A 20,674-nucleotide genomic window follows, 5' to 3' on the forward strand; every position below is an offset into this window, starting at 1 on the left:
GCTTCTGTTAGCATCTTGGTGCGTGACGAAAAAATTGTAGACTTCCCTCAGTCAACACCTGGTAGCAAATTTTGTTAAACACGTGACAAACTTCCTATCATTTCTTAACTTGTATTTTTCAGGATATAGCCCCAATCACCTTTTGCTCCTAATAATGTAAAATTTTACCTTAAATTTAAGTGGACTCAGTGAAAGTGGCCTTTTCTGGTACAATTACCCTGGGATAACAGCTCCTGAAGATACCACTGAGATCCAGTTTAGTCACAGGGTCCCCATGTTGGAAGGGGAGTAACACGTCCACTAGTCAGACCTCTGCTTGAGGCTTCAATCTTTGCTCTGCGTGCCCGCTAGCCAGCAGTCGTGCAGCCTCTGCATCTGCACCTCCACGCTGGAACGTGACCAGCTTTTGAGACACCTGTTCTGGCGTCCCAGCTCTAGAACATCATTACCTTCCTTTAATGAAGGATCATTTCGTAACGGGAGCGGAGTTTTCAGGATTCCTTGCTGAGTGCCCTCCTTCCTAATCATCCGTTCTCCTCCCGACCCAGACATCTCATACCTGAAAGGTAGCACTGCCACTTGTCATACTACTTCCTTTCACACTGTGGCCCGGTCCCCTTTCTCTCCAACAGTGTGGTCCAAGGAAATTCTAAAAACAGTTTCTTATCCACGTTCCTAATGGGAATAGAACATGGAAGATACTGCCCAGAACATTTCTGATCAGCTTCATAGAGAGTGAGAAGAAACTTCTGCCCCTGTTTTCTTTTGGCTTAAGGATTTTCTAATTTAGCACGGACCCACCCCTCTGTTTTGTAGGAAAAAGAAGGGGTCACCCAGGCTGGTACTTGGTTAGTTTCCAGAGATGGCGAAGCCCTTTGACCTCCCTGGTTCCTGGGGAGGATGGGATACCCACGGTGGTCTCTCTGAGATGCAGTGGCTGGGCACACGGTCACCTGAACTGCCCTTTGATGCTGCCTCCAGAGATTTGGTCTAAACCAAGGATTCCTCAGAAAGCTGACATGATTGTGTTCTCTATGCTGGAGAATGAAAAAAAAAAAAAAACTGAAAAACACCCCCATGAAAGTATTGAACATAAAGGTACTTTATAAAGTATTTCAAAGGTTTATCACATCCCACTGTGGACATCTGCAAGTATTTGTTGGGTGATTTTTATTCCCCATGACAGGTAGAATATTCTTGAAGACAGAGAAACTTGCTGCAAGATGGACACTCAAAAGAGCCGGAGGAAAATTCCAGTAGACGGTTCTCACGATCCGGTCCAGGAGTCAGCAGTCCAGTTTTGTGGTCTCTCAGATCACGTTCCTCACTTCCCACTCCCACTGCCCCCTTTCAAATAGGAAACGATCTTGGAAAGATAGCTCAGTACTCTGACATGAAGGTATATGGGAGAGTAAACCTCTTTCTTTACCCACTATCAGGAACATTTCTGCATTCTAAAGTGTTATGCTGGAAGGCGGGCCGGTCAGTTAATAACCCTCTTGGTTTTCAGCTAAAGTTCTTCTGCTGCTTTAGGAAGACTTCCATCTGATTAAAGAAAACACTGCATGGACCACGTACAGCAGAGTGACTACGAATGAAAACACCTGAAAGCAAGATAAGTGACAATTAATGGCCGTGCATGGGGAGAGGGAAAGGCATGGGCTGTGCACACTGGGGTCGCCACGTGCATGGCTTGCGATCGACAGCCCTTACGTCTGTGGACTGCCACTGCTTCCCATCACACACGCAGATATGCTTTCCTGCAGAGCCTAGGTGCGACCCAGAACGCCCTCAGCACAGACTCCAGGTGACCTAATGATATACTGAACTTGGTGTGCAAGGTCAACTATTTGCCGTCACACATCATCATATTGGTACCATCCAACTGGAAACGAGGGTCCTCAGAGACCCTTCAAGTGATGATTGAAGGGCTCTTCATGGAAAACTTCCTGCCTGCACACCGATAAGACCAGAGTCCACCAGCTGTGATCCCAGCGGCCTCGGCTAAGAGAGCCTGAACACATGGGTTTGCCGCCTGGACGTGTTCAGACCCCGACCAGAATTTTATTCTAAGATTCTGAATTGCACAAGCATGGGCCAGGGAGCCAGGCCACAGGAAGTGAGGGACTGGGATGGAGAGGAGGGATTTTGAGCTTTTGGCAAAAGGAGGGAGCTTCCTGAGAAAGCTACTACTGGGAGCAGAGGCTGGGGAATGTGGCAAAAGGTCACTTTGTGCCCTGTCAAGGCTCTGACCTGCTGTTGTGCACCTGGGCACCATCTGTCCTATCACCCTGCTCTGGGTGGCCGGCCTTGAGGGCTGCCTGCTCCCAAGCAAATATCTGCACCTGGCTTGTGACCTTGGGTGTAGGGTCAGGAGTTTCTAACCCAGGCATAACATCAGGGCGGCTACACTCCCGTGACTGTTGAAAATTCCCCTAAAATCAGCCGTAACTGTGCCTGCTCTTCCGCTGCCTCCACACCTGGGCGAACCCTCACCCTCACTGCCGGAGGCGGTAAGTAACCTGAGTTATTTAATAACCAAGGTAAGAAAATGTATCTGGGAATCAAATACCCTGTCTGAAGGGAGCAGTCACACACGAGTGAGAAGCCCCTCGAAGACCCCCCTGTGCATCAGGAGGGAGCAGTGTATTGTGTCGGGGACTCCGAGCCCAACGGAGACCCTTGGCAGGAGCACCTCAGAAGTCCCCACAGGAACAGGAAACACTTACTTTAAAGGGGGGTCAAGAAATGGCACACGGAACATGGAGAGCCAGGGCCATGAATGGACATGAACTTAGGCCCTTAAAAACCCCTCTCCCTGAACAGCTGCCATTATTGCCCACCACAGTTAAGATCCAGAAACCTCTAGATTTCTCCAGAAATTTCCAGCTACTCTCAGGCAACTCTCACCAATCCCAGGGATCCCTCTGGTGCAGATTCTCTGCTGCCAGCCGAGGAAAGAGGGAGAAGCTCAGCTTTTGAGGCAAGTGAGGAGCCCCAGAGGGGTGAGAGGAGGCCAGATGCTCCCAAAGGCCAGGGGTGTGCGGGAGGTCACATCCCCGGACTGCCGCAGCCCCGCCCCACCCTGAGACCATGGGAGGGGCATGTGGGTGTTGGGCAGGGTCTGGGGTTAAATCCTGAGCGTGTCGTCATGATCCCGTCTCCCATGTGCACGGACACAAACTGATGTTTTGAACAGAAAGGTGTGAGTTTCCATTGAACTGGGTTCATATTTCCCCCGGGGGGCTCCAGCCCAGCGTTTCCGTCCGCTGGCAACGTGTGGATTCCTGGTTCCAGCCCTGCTGACTTTGCCTGGGCCTCCTCATGGTTCTCCAGCTCAGCTCCCAGAGACGTGGGGACGTGATCCGTCGTGGCAGGGATAAATAGATGTTGGTACGGTCCTCAGTGGAGCACTAAACAGCACAGAGGACGAACCTCTGCATCCCCACCCAGCAGTGTGGAGGAGCCTCACGAACGGGAGGCGAAGAGAGAGAAGCCAGACACGGGAGAAGGCGCGTCACGCTCATGAGAATGCAAAGCAGGGGAAGTGGAACCTGAGCTGGAAACCAGGCCAGCGCTTATCCTCAGTCCAGGGGCCCAGTGACCGCAGCGGGACAAGAAGGGGCTGCTTGTCATGTTGTTTCTTAACCTGGATGCTTTGCTACACGGAGGGCTTGTGAACTATGAGTCATGGGTGCATTATGGGAATTCATCAGGTTGTACCCGTGCTTCCAGGTCACCTCCCTGGATGCCTGTTTATGCTGCATTTTGATGGAAAGTAAAAGGGAGAAGTCAGAATAGGGTAGAGCCTGGTAGAGCCCAGTGGTTCCCAACTAGATACCTGCCCAGTGGGCAGGTCATTCACTCCCCGCTCCTGCGTTGCTCAGTCAAGGGCTGGCCCACTACCCACATTCCATCTCCATTTCACTGCCCTCTTCTGCAGTAATTTTACAGAAACGATTGTCAAGTGCCTGGCTGATGTCTGTTCAGAGACAAGGCTTCTGGGCTTGGGATGGGGGAGGTGTGTGTGGGTTCTCTTGTGAGGGGGCGATGAAATAGTCATTTGAGGGTGACGGAGGAGGCAGATGACCAGTCTCCCAAGAGAGGGAAGAACACCCAAGGTGCTGCCTGGCTGTGCTCCTGGTTAGGAACCAGCCACCTTGGGAGATGAGCCCACACGGGGGAGGGTCCCACACGGTGGGACATTTGAGGGGATGCCAGGAACCAGGAGGTGGCCATGCTTACGGAACTGGAGAGCGGCTGGGAGCTGAGGGGAGTGTGTGGCTTCCCCAGGGAAGGGGGTGGGCCCCTGGGGACCAGCAGACAGGCTTTGAGGAGCTTTCCCCCAGACCCCTCCCTCTGGGGACAGGAAGGGCACCCTCACTAACCCCCTTCCCAGAGCCCAACTGCGCCCACCCTGTGGGTTTTCTCTCAGCCTCTGCTCTACCCTTCCCAAAGAGAGGCGGGGGTGGCACAGATTTGGCACCTGGGGCGGACATCTCGTGGTGTTTCATCACATTTGACCTTGGGTGACCCTGGGGCAGGTTGTGCATGCTCTTAAGGCCCTAGTTCTCCATCTGTGAAATGGGTATAATGGCACCTCCCTCCTAGCGGTGTCGTGAGGGGTAAGCAAGATTGTTCACAAGGGCCCAAGACAGTGCCAGGCCCCACGGTCATGTCTCCTCCCGCATCTGCCTCAAAGCCCAACCAGGCTTGGACCCCTGGGCAGTGCAGGCCTGGGCAGTGCAGCACTGACTGATGGCTGAGGGAGTCTGGGGCACATCATTTCCCTTTTCTGAGGCTTTGTTTCTTCAGAAATGAGGAGAAGGTTTATTTTATTCAAAATTTAGTGAACTAAAAAAATGCGGGAGGGCCCGGGCAGCCTTCCACTCAGAACCTTTTCAGTGGGAGCTGTGAACAGGGCAAATTGACTGGGGACTCACCACAGCAGCGATGTTTTCATGGTAATGTTTGTAGGTGAAGCCCACTTGCAGCTCGATGGCGGCCAAAGCTTCCAGGACAGAGGCACCAAAGTAAAACAGGGAGGCGACACAGTGGTAGGCTGCATCCTGCAGGGTGAGAAAAGGCCACTAGATAGGTGGGGCACCCAGATATGGAGATGTGGGGCAGCTGTGGTCCCAGCAGGGCCTGTCCGCCCCTCAGATGACGGGGGACCCACCCCAGGACCCGGTCCCCTGTCATCATCTGCTACTCCTTTGACACCCCCCAACCCAGCCCCCCTCCTCAGAGACATTGATTAACCAGAGCGGCCGAGCTGAGTTATCTCACTGGTTTGGGGCCAGAGTAAGGACTTTGATGGAGGAAGGATACTGCTTTCCCTTGAGGTGGGATCTAGTAAGGGGTGGGGAGGTGGCCCTTTGGGATTGGTAGAAATTGGTTCTGGACCTGAGAAGTGTCAGCTGCAGTCACAGTCCCCAGTTCGGGTGTGGCCTTGGTGGCCAACACAGAGTGAGAGGCTCAGGCCGTTTTCACTGTTGTGTTGTTGTTAGCTTTTTCTTGGGGGGAGCCAGGGATTGGGGCTCCAGGTACGTTTTAAAAGCAGAAAAGCGCTAGAACAGGTTTTTGAGTAGTTACGATTTGGAGGTGGTTTCTAAGGTCTAGGTTGGAGGCCCTTTGAGACTAAGAGGACTGGCTAACAGCCCCACCCGCTTCCAGGGGAGGTAAGGGCAGGTGGCCCACGTGTAAGTTTACCCCCTTCATGGGCCTCAAAGCAGAATTCATGTGCAAGAGCGATCATAGGCCTTCCCTCTTCCTGGGCCAAGTCCCTCTCTGGTGACCCTGCTCTAGAAGGTGGTGACTGAGAGCTGGGCAGTGAGCGTGGCCTCATGCTGGGCAGCCAGGACCAGCCCCCAGCACCCTGTCCCCTCCCCCGAAATGGAAGCCAGCCCTTCTGGGTGGTGGGAGATGCCAGCTGGCCCCTGGCAGGTGCAGGAGGTACAGGGAGGATTGTTGGGCTGCCGGTTTGCATGAAAAGGGCGTTCACCCGGGAGAAAGCAGAGCAGGCCCACAGAGGATCAAGCGGTGACAGTGATAGTCCGCTTCTGCCTTTCACCTCTGCCCGACCTCCTGCGGCGGGGAGCCCTGGGCTGCTATGGGCAGCTCGGATCTGAGGGCCTGCCCGGCTCAGCCTTGGCGCATGGGTGGGAGACGTGTACGGGGCACCTCACCCAGCACCGGCCAAGCCAACCTACCAGGGGCGACGCTCCGATGCCGCACCCCACCCCACCCCCACCTCAAACATCGCAGGACCGGGACTCACCAGGGTGATCCAGGAAGTTCTGCTGCCGTGGGCACCAATTAGGTACAGGAAGAGCAGTAGAGTGGTGGCTATGAAGCAAGACACAGACGTGAACATGACCCAGCCCTGGATCAGTGGGATGGGCACATGGGACGAGGCAATCAGGATCCACACCAGCCCCCCAAAGACCTGCAGAGGGAGGGAGAGAAGGGGTGAGGGTCAGACCGGGAGAGCCCACACCCAGGCAGGACCAGACCCAGAGGTCACGCTGGGGAACCGGGGGCACTCTATAAATGGTAACTCAGTCAATCCTCACAACATCCCTGGGAGTGTGGTACTGACCCGTCTGTGAGATGGGGAGACAGAGGCACCTTTGAATTAAAAATTTGTTATCCCAAAAAAAAAAATAATTTGTTACCCCTAGAAAGGACTTAGGCCATCCAGTGTTTTTTAGTAGAAGGGCAAACTCTGAGATTATATCCTTCCTGGTATTTTTTATAGACAAATATCCTTTTTGTTTTGTTTTGGCCACGCTGCACGACTTGTGGCCCAAGGCTTGAACCCGGGGCCATGGCAGTGAGAGCACTGAGTCCTAACCACTGCACCACCAGGAAACTCCCCCAAATATTCTTTCTTTTATAAAATGGTAGTGGCCAGCTGATTCTTTTGGTCTTTACTTGGCAAAACAAATTAGCCATACTATATCATTAGCATTTAAGAAAAAAACTTGACCTTTAAATCCCCAAGTCCCAGAAGTTCTCTGACTTTTGGAGATGGGGTTGGAGTGGGGAGGGCCCAGGTCAGCCTGGTATCCTCAGAGGTGGGAGAAGCATTCCTCCCCCTGTCATTATCCAGAAGACATCCCACTTGGTGTCCTCAGGGTCAGGGAGCCCCATGTTTTCAAGAGAAGCATAAGGACAGACTTGGGGTTCATAATCTCAATGGTATAGTCCGGCTCCCCCTGTGGACAAGGTACAACCCAAGCTGGGATTTCCTGTACTTGTCTTCCATTCTCCTTGTCCCTCTCCATCCCAGTGAAGTCACCTCAGCCTCCTCCACCGACCCCACCCAGAGAAGGACTGGGCTGGGACACGGGTGGAGATAGTCACAGGGTCCAAGGTACTGCAGAGCTTAGCGCCATCCTCCTGAGGCTCTGGGGGCTGAGGACGGGCTGCCCTCCTAGCCCTGCATTCCCTGGGGTGTAAATGCATGTGGTACCCTGACCTTGTCTCCCTGCACCTGCTGCCCACTTGCTGGGTAAGAGATAGCACTTCCCCAGGTGTTCTCTGAGCCTCTTAGCTGAGAAGCTTCAGGAAACCATCACATTTGGGTAGGAAAATCAGTGCAGTGAAGAATCTGGAGTTATCAAAACCAAGTTGGGTCTGATGAATCATATGTGGGCATCTCTGATCAGAAAATTCCTCTACTGATGACTGAGAGGCAGTGGGACACACTTTCCAACTTACAATAAGTGGAGCAAAATCGATTAAATAAAAATCCTCAGACTGCTGTAGAGTAAGATGTGTGTGTAGACTCATCCATAGTTGCCTTTAAGATCAAACAGATTGCTGGGACTTTTTCATAAGGGACGCTTAACAAAAGGATGTGATCGTGCCGATGGCTGAGACAGACTTGGCTTTAGAAGGCACGAGAGTGTGGCATGGAGAAGAGGGTGGAACTGGCTTGCCCATCTTGGGAGCAGAGGGCTGCTGGCACACGACGTGAGAGGGCCTTTCCACCGCACCCGCTGGAGGATGCTGTAGCCTGTGGTTCCACCTGTCGGGCCCTGGCTTCCTCCACTGTAAATGGTCAGCCAGTGACAGCGCAGGATGATTGGGCAAGGCAGTCCCGACTGGGACACGGCCCTAACTGAGTCTTGAAGGGAGAGGTGGACGCAGGACGCAGGACGCAGGACGCAAGACGCAAGACGCAGGACGAGGCTTTCCAGGGGAGGAAAGGGTACATGCCAAGCCCAAAGGATGCTGCAGCAGCAGTGAGGGCTTGGGAAGGCCGTGAGTTGGCACGAGGTTGGGGAACAAGGAGGGGCAGGGAGTGCGGCTTGAGGAAGGGTGACCTTCACACAGGACTGATCGTTGGGCCACCTCAAAGGCGTGCCAGGCCCTGCTCAGTGGAAAGCCGAGATTCAGCATGAATCACGGGGCAAAGCCAGTGCCTGCCTCACTCCACCTACAAAGTTTGCAGAGAGCAAACAGAGCAAGTACAGCACCCACACCTAGGAGATAAGGCATCCCAGGCAGGGAGTGTCCACTGCACCCTGGCCTCAGAGCCCCACTGGCCAAATATTTGTCAAGAGCAAAGGGGTAGGTGAGGGTTCAAGCACTTCCCTTCCTAAAGAGAACCCGGAGGGGCTCCCAGCTCTCAGGAAGCACGCTGAGAGGCCATCGTTTTGACACATCAGTTACACAGGTGGAGGCATGGCCCCAGTTTCCATTCATCTCCGTCAACAGGCCAGATTCCCACCACCCTCACCTGCGCCCAGGTCACCGTCTTGCATAACATCTCTTAGCTGAGTGGCCCGAGAGTCACCAGACTTGAGCTCGCTCTCTGGGTCCCAAATCCCCACGCTAGAAAACGGGGGTGGGGCCTGGACTAGGGCTCGTGGTCCTCAGCCCTCACTCTGCACTGGAATCGCCTGGGTCACCTCGAAAACCCCAGTGCCCAGGTCTCATGCCAAGGAGAGAAGCAGAGTGATAGGACAAGAAGCAAACATCCCAGGCTCTTTGCCAAAGGCTTTGGAGTATGTTTCCATAACACAAGCGGTCCATGGATGGAGTTTTGGTAACTCCTGTCAAACAAGGAGAAATGGTTCCTGTCTCCAACGTCCAGCAATGCCGGCCAAGAGGCCTCTCCAGTTCCTCACTGGCTCTGATACAAAGTTTCCTTTCCTCTCCTTAAGCCTCCATCCCTGTCTTGCTCTGAACGTGAGAGTCGCTCGTCCTTGGGTGTCCTCTAGACACAGGGACACAGCCGCAGTATCCAGGAATGGGGTGGAGCTGGGGATCTGAGGCCTCTACCCACCCTGGTGTTTCAGGCCTGGAAACTGCCCATCTTTCATTCAGTGTGCTTGTGGAGGCTGAGCAGAGGTGAAGTTCTGTAAGAACCAAGGATATCGTACAAATCCAGACAAAAAGTTTCCAAAGACTTAAAAAAGTTTTAATCGGCGGTCTACCCCATCACATGATTTTTGTGAAAACAATTTCCTCAGGAGATGGTCTTGGGGAAGGTCTCACGTGAACTCAAGAGTAGGTTCTTTCTTTTCTTCTCTGAATTAATCCAGAGGAGGCAGGCCAGGGTAGTTAAGGGTGTAGGCTTCAGAATTACTGAATCTGAATCAGCTCTGCCACATTTTGCTGGGTCACTGGTTGTCTCTGGGCAGGTTACTTCCTCTCTGGTCCCTATCTGAAAAATAGTGATAGCAGTAGTGCCCACCCAATGGGACCGGGGTGAAATGAGTTTATATCTACAGGTGCCTGGCACACGGCGAGTGCTCTAAGTACTTGCTGTCTTAACTGTCGTACGATGGGGCGAAGCCTCTCCTGTAACCACGTGAAAACCCCAGTAGGTCAAGATCTCAACTTGCACAATTATCCCCCCCCAGACCTTGTGGGGACCCAGAATTTTAAAATAACTTCAGAAGCATCAAAAAGAGAAAAACCTAAAATCTCCCAGAAATCAAAAGCTGAGGAAAATGTGTCTGCCTCTGCCGAAGGGAACACAAAGGACATAAAAAATATGGGAAAGCCTTCCTTCCAACAATGAGCTCCGGTTACAGAAGTGGGAAAAGGACTCCTCCGGCACATTCTTGAGATTGGTAGGGTGTCTCCATTGCTTGTGCAGGGCTGAGAGCTCTGGGTCCACAATTGTCCAGTGTTTTTGCGGCAGGACTTGGATCATCGAGTTCAAGGCAGAAGAATCGCTCAAATTCTCTGAATATTTTTCTGGGGCTCATTTTACTCTGTCAGGGTTACCACAAGCAGGCAGTCTTCCCATAACAAGGCAAGACGTGACCCAAGGAGGACGTCCACGTGGGGCTGTTCACACACACACCCGGTAGTAAGTCCCTCGGGGCCCAGTGTCAGAATTCCCAGGCTCCGAGGGCATGGTGTGGTCTTGAAGGGCACATGTATGTGAATAGGAACTTGTGCCCTGAACTCTTGAGAAGGAAACTGGCCACAGAACACAGGTGGCGCACCCAGCCCTGGCAGTCCTGCTACTTCGGTCAGGTGGGCAAAAACCACCTCCCCAGGAGGGAGAAGAGAGATGGACACACCGATGAGACTTGTCCCGGCTGCCGAGAGCTCCGAGCCCTTAGGTGCTCTCCCAAGGCCACCAGGAAGAGCAACTCCAGTTTGTGTTTCTGGAAGTGTCTCTATCCACTGAACTCTTTTGGCAGTCAGGGGTCACTGCAATGCTGGGAGGGCCTATGCAGGTGACTTGGCCAGTAGAGTAACGGTGTTCCAGGAGAAGCAGCAGTCCCAGCTCTGAGCCTTGGTTGACTAAAACAAGCAGTCTTTCCGTGAGGTAGAGCAGAGGGCGTTTTCTTGTGCGTGTGTGTCTGGAGGCTGAGCTACTGCAGGGAAGGGGATAGGCACCAGGTCAAGAGGACTTAGGCAACAGGCAGCAGGAGAGTATAGAGAGAGGGAGGTCAGAGCACTGAAATCTTCCCCAAGACCCACGAAAAGGGGTCTGAGGGGGAGGCTGGGGGCTCTTCCTGTTCTGAAAAGCAGAGACAGCAGGAAGCAAACGCTAGTTCTCATATGAGCCCCACCACCCTTGTATGGAGGAGCTGGGCTCCCAGCAAGTAAGGAAAGCCTTCCTTCACCTCTCACTTACTCAGCCACCCATTCATTCATTCATTCACTTATGCATTTAACAGATACTGAGAGGAAATGGCAGCACTGGGGGCAGGTATGTCCAGGGAGACAGACTTTATTCAAAGACATACTAGTAAATGGAGCCCATCTCGCCCGTCCTGGCCTCTCTCCTCCAGTCTTGCTGCCGAGTCCCACTCAAGCAGCTCTGGGGCCACCAAGGGCAGAGGCAGGTCCTGGTGAGTGTCAGGGCCCCAGGGAGGGTGACCAGCTGAACACCTCTGCCAAGGAGAGGGAAAGAGCCCAGAAATTTGCACAGCGTCCTCTCCTTGGACCGCATGGAGGTATCTGGGGCAGGTCAGAGATTCTCTCTGTGGGGACCCCCTCCCCCTCTGCCCACTGAGGAGTCTGACCTCTGAGTCTATTCCCATGGTGAACGCCAGGAATGCCGCTGAGGCTTCGTGACTCAGTTTACCTATGCCAGGTGCTCTGCCCTCCTGGTCCCATTGTCAGCAGGCTCCTTCCTTCTGGGGAACCATCATTACATGACCCTCCCAATATAGACTTAGATAATGTCCCTTTAATCTGAGGGTGAGACCAGGACTCAGGGGACCTTGAGTCTGTTTGTGAAGAGGAGGATAGAGGTCTGGGATTCAAAAAGACAGGGTGTGGGTTCACGTCTGTAGTTGATATTAACAGGGTGAGTGTGGACTGGGAAGTGGCCCCCCCCATCCAGGCCTGAGTCCCTCTTCCCTCAGGTGAGTACCCACCCCCCTCCATAGCACTGGTCATTAGCATGCGGGGGTACTTCTCCCCCTTCCCCCCCGCCCTCTCTTTCTGCCCCCTCCCCTCCCAGCCTGACTGTATTCTAATAGGAACCAAGGCTCCAGTGTGGAATTTCAGGTCAGCTGAGACTGGCCGTGTGGCCCTTTTTCTCACTGCACATGCACATCAATGTGTGATGGCTGGTGCCAAGGCTTTTCTTTTAGTTCCTACATGTATGTTCTAGGTCCTAGGACCTTGGTGTATTAAAATGATTCAACACAAGGGTTGTTTTGCCCCAGCGTGAACAGAATATTTTTCACATGGTGGGAGGGACAGAGAATCAAGGCCACTACATTACCCTAGGAAGTAGTTATGCCACTAGAAGCTACCCATCCAGAAGCTACCAGGAACCACGGCCTCCCACCAGAATGCAGAAGACAGGTCAGAGCCTCACAATGCAGAGAGTACCAGGGCCCTGCTGCGTGCTCTGAGGAATAGTCTGGAACCCGTGAGGAGCTGGCCCACACCTACCCAAGGCATCAGTGCTTCAGGGACCAGGGCTGTCATTCACCTGCTGTCCTCACATTCATGAGCATCCGGAGAGAGCACCTGCTGGGGCCTCTCATCAGTGCCTGACCCTGGTGGCCTCTGGTCCAAAGCGCCAAGTCCAGGGACCTATACTTGAGAGCCAAGAAGAAGCGCAGCTGGGCTTGTATCAGGGGTGGAAGCCAGGGCTCAGCACGGAATCCAGGGGGAGTCAGTCCCCAGCCCCCATCCAGGTCCAGACTGGCTGGCCCCATCCTGCCTGGAGGCGGGCCCCAGGTGGCCCAGTTCCCATGCCCAGCCCTTCCCTCAGATAAAGTGTCCTGAGTCCAGAGCAAAGCCAAGCTATTCCTTGGGTAAAGAAGATGTGGTACATACATACAATAGAATACTACACAGCCATTAAAAAGAACGAAATAATGCCATTTGCAGCAACATGGATGCAACTAGAGATTGTCATACTAAGTGAAGTAAGTCAGAAAGAGAAAGACAAACACCATATGATGTCACTTACATGTGGAATCTAAAATAGGGCACAAATGAACCTATCTACAAAGCAGAAAAAGACTTATAGACATAAAGAATAGACCTGTGGTTGCCAAGGGAGAGGAAGGGAGAGGGATGGACTGGGAACTTGGGGTTGGTAGATGCAAACCATTACATTTAGAATGGATAGACCACGAGGTCCTACCGTATAGCACAGGAAGCTATACCCAGTCTCCTGGGATGAACCATAGTGGAAAAGAATATTTTAAAAAAGAATGTCTGTATGTGTATAACTGAGTCACTTTGCTGTACAGCAGAGATTGGCCCAACGTAAATCAACTATCCTTCAATTAAAAACAAACAAACAAACAAAAAACACAAGCTATTCCTAAGGCTCTGCAGAACCAGCCTTGGCTGGCAGCACAGCACACGTCCCCAACGCGCCCTGGCAGCCAGCATGGAGGGAGTGGGTACAACAGCCATCCTTTGTCCTGGCCTGACTTGAGTGTGAGCTGTGCCTTGCAGGGGCATCTGGAACCTGCCTACTCTCTTCTGAAAGCACTCGGACAGAGAGGGGGGCCCATCTGCGTCGAGTTGCGGGTGACCTATGGAAAGCGTAAAAGCGATCTTTTTCAAGGCAGCTTGGTTGTGACGACATACGCATGAGGATCCTGGAGCTGAGCTGCATCATCACGCTTAGCGGTTTCCAGAGAACAGCTCAGTCACTGACTTTGGATCAAAGCAGGCCTCCCATTCTTGAAAACCTGGAAAAGTCACTTCTCAGCTCCAAGGACAAACCCCTGAGAGACCTCTATCTATAATTCTTCCCCTCCCTTTAGAGAAGAGGAAAGAAAACCCAGCAGTACCCTTACCTCCTTCTAAACAGCTCCAGGGAGGGGCCTGCAACACGAGGAGAGACACAGGGCCAGGAGTCAGTGGGCACAGCCAGGGAAGTGAGGCTCTGCCACCGTCCTGCGCTGGCAGCAGGGCCGGCCCGCACTCTCTGGTGACTGTAGGAGAGGTCCCTGGCTGGGGCAGCAGGAATGTTTCCCCAGGAGCAGAGAGGGTGCTTCTGCCGAGCCCAGGAGAAACTCAGGGCACCTGGCTTCTTGCCCAAGCCTTTCACTGAGAGCCATCTCCAGTATCATGTCGCCCATTTAACGCTGAGGGGTAGACTGGCCTCCCGTCGACCACTCCAAACCTAGCTGGATGATGCGGGCCGTGCAGTGCTTATCAAATGCAGATTCTTGGGCCGGCCCAGGACCTAGCGACTCAGGACCTCCAGGGTATTTTTGACAATAAGGCCTAGGCAGCTGTGAGCTCCCCAGTGGCTCCGAGCTGTCCCTTCACTCCCTTGGGGGGAGAAGAGGGAACCAGGCCTTGTCCAGGGCTGCCAGGTGGGCAGTGGGGTCCCTTCTGCTGTAGACGGAAGTTCATCGTGGGTGTTTGGGTGAATGCAGCAACCTGCGAGAGCTCTGCTGTCACTGCAAGAAGTACCACTGGAGATGGAGGTACCAGGCGAGCTGCCTCCCCTCTCTGAGCCTCAGTTTCCCCCCACCTCTTGAAAACTAGGTTTCTGTGATTCTAAATCTCTCATCTCCTAGGGGTCCTCATGCTGCCTTCCCAGTGTAGCCAGAACGTGGACCACCCGTCAGAAAAGTGCTTTGTCATCCTGCCCCCCCGCCGCCCCCCCAGTCCCAGGATTTTTCTGGTCACTCTCAAATAATAAAAAGTCCCCAGTCACTTTGGGTCCTAGAAGCAGTCTCATTTCAGTAACTACTATGTCCAGTTCACTGTAAGAATCGACACTGCCAGCTGATTCCGGGTGGCTTCCAACTCCCACCCACGCCCCCCAAAGGGCACACTCTGAGGTGCGCACACTCTTTCCAAAGAAATATTCTCTCAAGGTCCAGCCATTCTATCAGCGGCTCCATCTCTAGCAGGCTGGGGAAGAGGCAGTTGGGTTAAAGATTATTACATAACCTGTTTTCAGGTAACCCCTTCACAAGTTTCGAAAGGGAGGCGTCTCTTCCGGCACTTGGGGAGACCAGAGCTGGCCAGAGCTGAGACAAAAAACATCCTATGTTAACATCCCATTTTCTGAACATGTCCCAAGTGTCCCGAAGCCCCTGGCTTAGAGGGAAGACGAGGATGGGGAGACAGAGCCTTGGCTCGAAAAGGAAAAATGTCCTTGGGTGGCAGTGCGGGAACAGACCAGAAGCAAAGCCCTAGGCGGAGTTGTTGTGGGAGGGGGCACACTGGGCGTTCCACCTGCACCTGAATGGGGGTACACCTCTGACCCCACCGCCTGCAACAGCGGCATGGCCTCTGCGGCTCTGGGGTGCTCACGGGGGCAGGGTCACACCACCTGGTTGGGCCTGCCTTCCCCTTCCCGTGAAGACCCTGCAACTCTCAGAAGTCAGGAGCTCAGGGGTAGGGGTGCAGGGCCAGAGTTGAGCTGCCCTGCGCCAGCCCGAGCTACCAGCCTTCCCTGCTCTGTGGGCGTGTCTTGGGAGCTGGGCAGAGCTCCACCCTCAGTCCTGGAGGCTGAAAGTTTGGCATGTGCACCTCCCGGGCTATTGGGAGGTCAGGCATGAGAATACAGACTGGGAGTAATCAACGACTCGCTGGACCACAGAGTTAAAAATAATGAAGCATTTCACACCCTCTGGACTAGGAGAAAATTACAAAGTCTGACTCTACCAAGTGGGGCAGGATGAGGAACAATGGAGACTTTCATAAGCCGCTGGTGGGGCCAGGAAGTTATACAATATGGGGAACCTCTCTACGAAAGCACGCAGAGTAAGTCAGAGTCTTGGAAGGGTCCTGAGCAAGCGGGGGTCCTGAGCTTAATTAAGCTTCATCAGCTTCCTGGAAACTTCACTTCTGGCTGTGTACGTTGTAACCCTTTTGGACATCAGTGTGCTAACATCTGGGAAAACAAGGGTGTGCATTCCCTATGACCCAGCAAGTCAAATCTCTGTGTGTTCCCGCAAGAAATTCCCAAAAGTAAAGAGGCAAATACAAGGATGTTCTTTGGCGGTTCCAGCTGCGCTATCAAAATGCAACACATTGGAAATTGCCCAAGCGTCCATCAACAGAAGACTGAATAAACAGTGTCAACACGTATAAAGCTCAGAACAAGGTTGCATGAAAAGCATGTTGCAGAAGGATGTGTACGGGGTGACAGTACTTTCAGAAAGCGAGAAAAAATATGCAACCACACCGTGTGTAGTCATGGGTAGTCAGGTGTGCAGTAAAGGTCTAATCTTGAACAAACATTCAGCCCAGGGGTCGTCCTGAGGCTGGAGGGAGGAGAGATAAGGTAAGATCATAGCAAAATACCCAGGGGGCTTAGATGTCCTCTGAAAGCCCCATTTCCTTAATACTGAGAGTAAATAAGGCAAAATACTAAGATTTGACAAAGTTGAGTGTTAATTACATGGATGCCTATTAAAGTATATATACTTTTCTGTCATTTTTGAAATAGTTCTTACTTGAAAAAATTTGATTTGAAGTTGGTACAACAGAAAACTAACCATTTAAAATGGACCAGTTCGATGGCATTTAATACACTCACGATGTGGTGCAACCATCACCGCCAACTCCAAAACCTTTTCATCACCCTGAAAGAAAAGCCCATACCCATTAAGCTGCTCCCAATTTCCCTCTCCTCTCGGCCCCTGGCAAACCACCAATTTGTGTCCTGTCTCTATAGACTTACCCATTCTGGACGTTTCAGATAAATGCAGTCATACACTACGTAACCTTTTGTGCCTGGCTTCTTTTACTTAGAACAGTGTTTCAGTGTTTATCAACCTGTATCAGTACTTCATTCCTTTCTACAGCTGAATAATATTCTGTTGCATGGAATATTACAGCTTGCTTATCCATTCACCCGTTGATGGGACATTTGGGCTGTTTCCACCTGTTGATTATTGTGACACACATGTTCATGTACCTGTTCAGGTCAGGGCAAGAGGAGGAGGGTGTGCTAGAGTCTTTTGCATGAAGCCCGATTAACACACTTAAAAAAAATATTTATTTATTTGACCATGCCGTATGGCTTGCGGGATCTTAGTTCCCCGACCAGGGATTGAACCCGGGCCCCTGGCAGTGGAAGCACAGAGTCCTAACCACCGGACTGCCAGGGAATTCTCAACACACTTTCTTATGATTCTTGTTATAATGCTCCCCAAACAGCTACAAAGGCAGAGTAAAAAACTCATTAGGGCAACTCAAGAGATACGAGCAAGTCATTTTGTTGCTTAAAAATCTCTCTGCCCCATCTCACCTCCAGCCATCATCACTTACAGTCACCAAATGCTGCCTTTGTAAGTACAGTAGCCTCTGAAGAAACCACCTGTTACTCATTTTCAGGCTAAGTGCTACTGGAAGCGCAGAGATGAGCCATTTGGGGAAGGAATGTTCCAGTGACTGCAAGCCCCTTCCACTCTGGGCCTGGGTGTCCCTACCTATAAATGGTGTGGCTCAGCGTAGAGGTGTCCAGGGTGTCTCCTAGATGTCACTTCCTTGATATGGTACCATCAAGCAAACTTAACCCCCGCTTCCCTTTCCCCCAACCCTCCATGGATGACAGAACCTGATCCCTTTGTTGTTCACACCCTCCCTGACCATCAGGAGATAAGAAGCTGGGGTCCCGTTTTTAAACAGGCTTGGACGTTTTCTTTTCCAGCTGACTCTCCAGGCAGCCACTTCTGCGGTGGGGACGCAGGGAAAGGAGTCTTGGAGCCCGTGGAACGGCACCCACAGAAGAAATACCGCACCCGCTCCCCCCACCCCCTTAGGTGAGGCCCTGGGGCCCTGGGGAGTTTAGGCTGAAGGTGGGTCTGAAGCCTCCCGGCAGTGAGCACTTTACAGGAGCCCAGAGTAGGAAGTGCTCTCCTGCAGCCGTGCGAGGCTGTGCGGCTCCAGTGTAAGGAGGGACCAGCCGCGGTGCAGAGGTCTACAGACCGCTCAAAGTCAACCAAGGCCGGGGACGGCTCTCACAGGTCCCTCTCCCCTCGCACACCCCACACTGGGCACCATGGCTGTGGCGGAGCAAACGACAGCGTGTTTTATTAGTTCCAGATCAAAGTTGTCGCAAATACCTTCACCAGAGACGTTCAAGAGAAAATAATCCGGATTCGGCTCCTCCTATGACACCAACCCAATCTCCACAGTTCGCTTGGTAATCCTCAGGTTTCTTTTGATGATTTTTAAATTTTGAAGCAAAATCCTAACCCTGGAAAGAGCTGGGCCCCTCTACAGGGACGTCGCTCTCCAATAAGGGCTTCCTCTGCTCGGCCCATGGGAGACAGGTCGGGAGCGCAGCATCGAAACCGGCGCGCAAAGAGTGGACCGGGGCCGGATCTGACTCGTGTTGCGAGTTCGTTTTTTCCACCTAAGTCTTGGAGACGGTTTCCCCATGGCCGTTAGCTAGAAGGGGCCAAAGTATTACTGCGGGGTGGGCGTGCGGGAGAGTCTTTCCTCCCCGGGCCCGGCTACGGAGGCTCAGGGACCCTCGCTGCTTGCGGATCAGTCGGCGCGCTGTGCGGATCCCCCAGGAGAGTGAGCGGCACGACCCATCCCATCCCGCCCTCCCCGGCGCGGGCGCGGGGCGCGCCAGCCACTCACAAACTCGAAGATGAAGAGCAGGTCCGGCAAGGTGATGAAGACCGCGAAGCCGCTAGGCAGGCTGCTGCCACCCGACGCCGCTGAGGGGGCCATGCTGGTGGGCTGGCGACGGCCTCGGAACAGGACGCGCGCAGCTCTGGCTCTGCGCTGAGCGCTCGCTTGCCCGGCGGAGCTCAGTGGCCAGGGCGCCCCCGCGCGCGGGTTAAGAGCAGGGGCGCCCCTGACGAAGAGGGAGGAGCCCCGGCCGCCGCCCGGCCCCCGCCCTAGACTGAGGGGCACCCCAAGGGACCTGCCCAGAGCCAAGGGCGCAGCCCTGAACCACCCTGAGGTTGGGGCGGGGGTTTGACTCCTGATTCCCACGTCTGGGCGCCACCTCCCACCCGGAGCCAAAGCTACCGCGGTGAGGCGCTTCGCACACTTCGCACACTTTGCACTCTGCAGGTGATCGCCATTTCTTAAGAATGATCACCATCAACCACTATTCCCCCCAAACTCTCCACCGTGGCACCCCTCGGGTCACCACTGCTCGAACTGTTCTAAGTTGGAGCTCTTTCATCTTTCTGCTGGGTTAGTTAATACGCGTGACCTCTGGGTCCAGGCTCATCGTGAGACCAGTTCCCTGCCCTGCAGAGGCGGTGCTGAGACCAGCTCCGGCCACCCATTCCTTCTCCCTGCACCCTCAGAGCCCGGAGCCCGGAACGCTGCACCCCGGTCCGCATCACTCTGTGGTGGAGCTGCCGGGCGATGGATTAAGGACAGTCACAGCTGCCTCGGACCTTGGAGGGTGGAGGGGAGCCAGCATTGCTGAGGGCCTACTAAGTGTCCAGCACTGCCATAGGCTCTTTGCACACATGACCTCATTTAATCCCACAGAGCCTTTCCAGTAGGTGTCACCCCACCTACAGGCTCAGAGTGGGGAAGGAACATGCCCAGGCCACATGGAGGGCAACTGGGCCTCTTGACTCTAGAAGGCAGACTGTCCCACTGCCTCCGTGCCCCCGGCATAAAATCCACACACTTGAAAACTATATCTGTGAGTCTGCTGCTTTTATGTTATATTCAATAGTTTGTTGTATTTTTTAAATTTCACATATAAGTGATATCAACAGTATTTGTCTTTCTCTGTCTGACTTATTTCATTTAGCACGCCTTCCAAGTCCGTCCATGTTGCTGCAAATGGCAAAATTTTATTCTTTTATATGGCTGAGTAGTATTCCATTGTGTGTGTGTGTGTGTGTGTGTGTGTGTGTCTGTATCTCACATCTTCTTTATCCTTTCTCTGTTGATGGACATTCATGTTGCTTCTATATCTTGGCAATTGTAAATAATGCTGCTATGAACATTGGGGTGCATGTATCTTTTCAAATGAGTGGTTTAGTTATACCCAGGAGTAGTGTCAGATGGTAGTTCTATTTTTAGTATTTTGAGAAACCTCCATACTGTTTTCCAAAGCGGCTGCACCAATTTACCTTCCCACCAACTGTGTGTGGGCTTTCCCTTTTCTCCACATCCTCACCAACATGGATTGGAAGAATTAATATTGCTAAAATGACCATACTACCCAAGGCAATCTAAAGATTCAGTGCAACCCCTATTAAAATACCAGTGGCATTTTTTGCAGAACTAGAACAAATAATTTTAAATTTTGTATGGAAACACAATAGACCCTGAATAGCCAAAACAATCTTGAGAAAGAACAGAGCTGGAGCAATCATACTCCCTGACTTCAGACTATACTACAAAGCTACAGTCATCAAAACAGTATGGTACTGGCACAAAAACAGACACAAAAATCAATGGAACAGAATAGAGAGCCCAGAAAGAAACTCACACACTTATGTTCAATTAATCTATGACAAAGGAGGAAAGAATATACAATGGAGAAAAGACAGTCTTTTCAATAAGTGGTGCAGGGAAAACTAGACAGCCACACATAAAAGAATGAAATTAGAACATTCTCTAACACCATGTACAAAACTAAACTCAAAATGGATTAAAGACCTAAATGTAAGATAGGAAACCATAAAACTCCTAGAGGAAAACATAGCCAAAATATTCTTTGAAATAAATTGTAGCAATATTTTTTGGATCTGTCTCCTAAAGCAAAGGAAATAAAAGCAAAAATAAACAAATAGGACCTTAGTAATAAAAC

General features: G+C 52.4%; 1 protein-coding gene across 1 annotated transcript; it reads right to left on the reverse strand.

Moving 5' to 3' along the window:
- Positions 1–1,086: 1,086 nt before the first annotated feature.
- Positions 1,087–18,809, reverse strand: MAL (mal, T cell differentiation protein). Its single transcript, XM_067704335.1, has 4 exons — positions 18,523–18,809; positions 6,281–6,448; positions 4,944–5,069; positions 1,087–1,604 (listed from the first exon to the last, which is right to left on the reverse strand). The coding sequence occupies exons 1-4, from the start codon at positions 18,613–18,615 to the stop codon at positions 1,530–1,532; spliced, it is 462 nt and encodes a 153-aa protein (XP_067560436.1). The 5' UTR covers positions 18,616–18,809; the 3' UTR covers positions 1,087–1,529.
- Positions 18,810–20,674: the final 1,865 nt, after the last annotated feature.

The sequence above is a fragment of the Pseudorca crassidens genome, chromosome 14 (genome assembly GCF_039906515.1).
Source record: "Pseudorca crassidens isolate mPseCra1 chromosome 14, mPseCra1.hap1, whole genome shotgun sequence".
NCBI classification, from domain to species: domain Eukaryota; kingdom Metazoa; phylum Chordata; class Mammalia; order Artiodactyla; family Delphinidae; genus Pseudorca; species Pseudorca crassidens.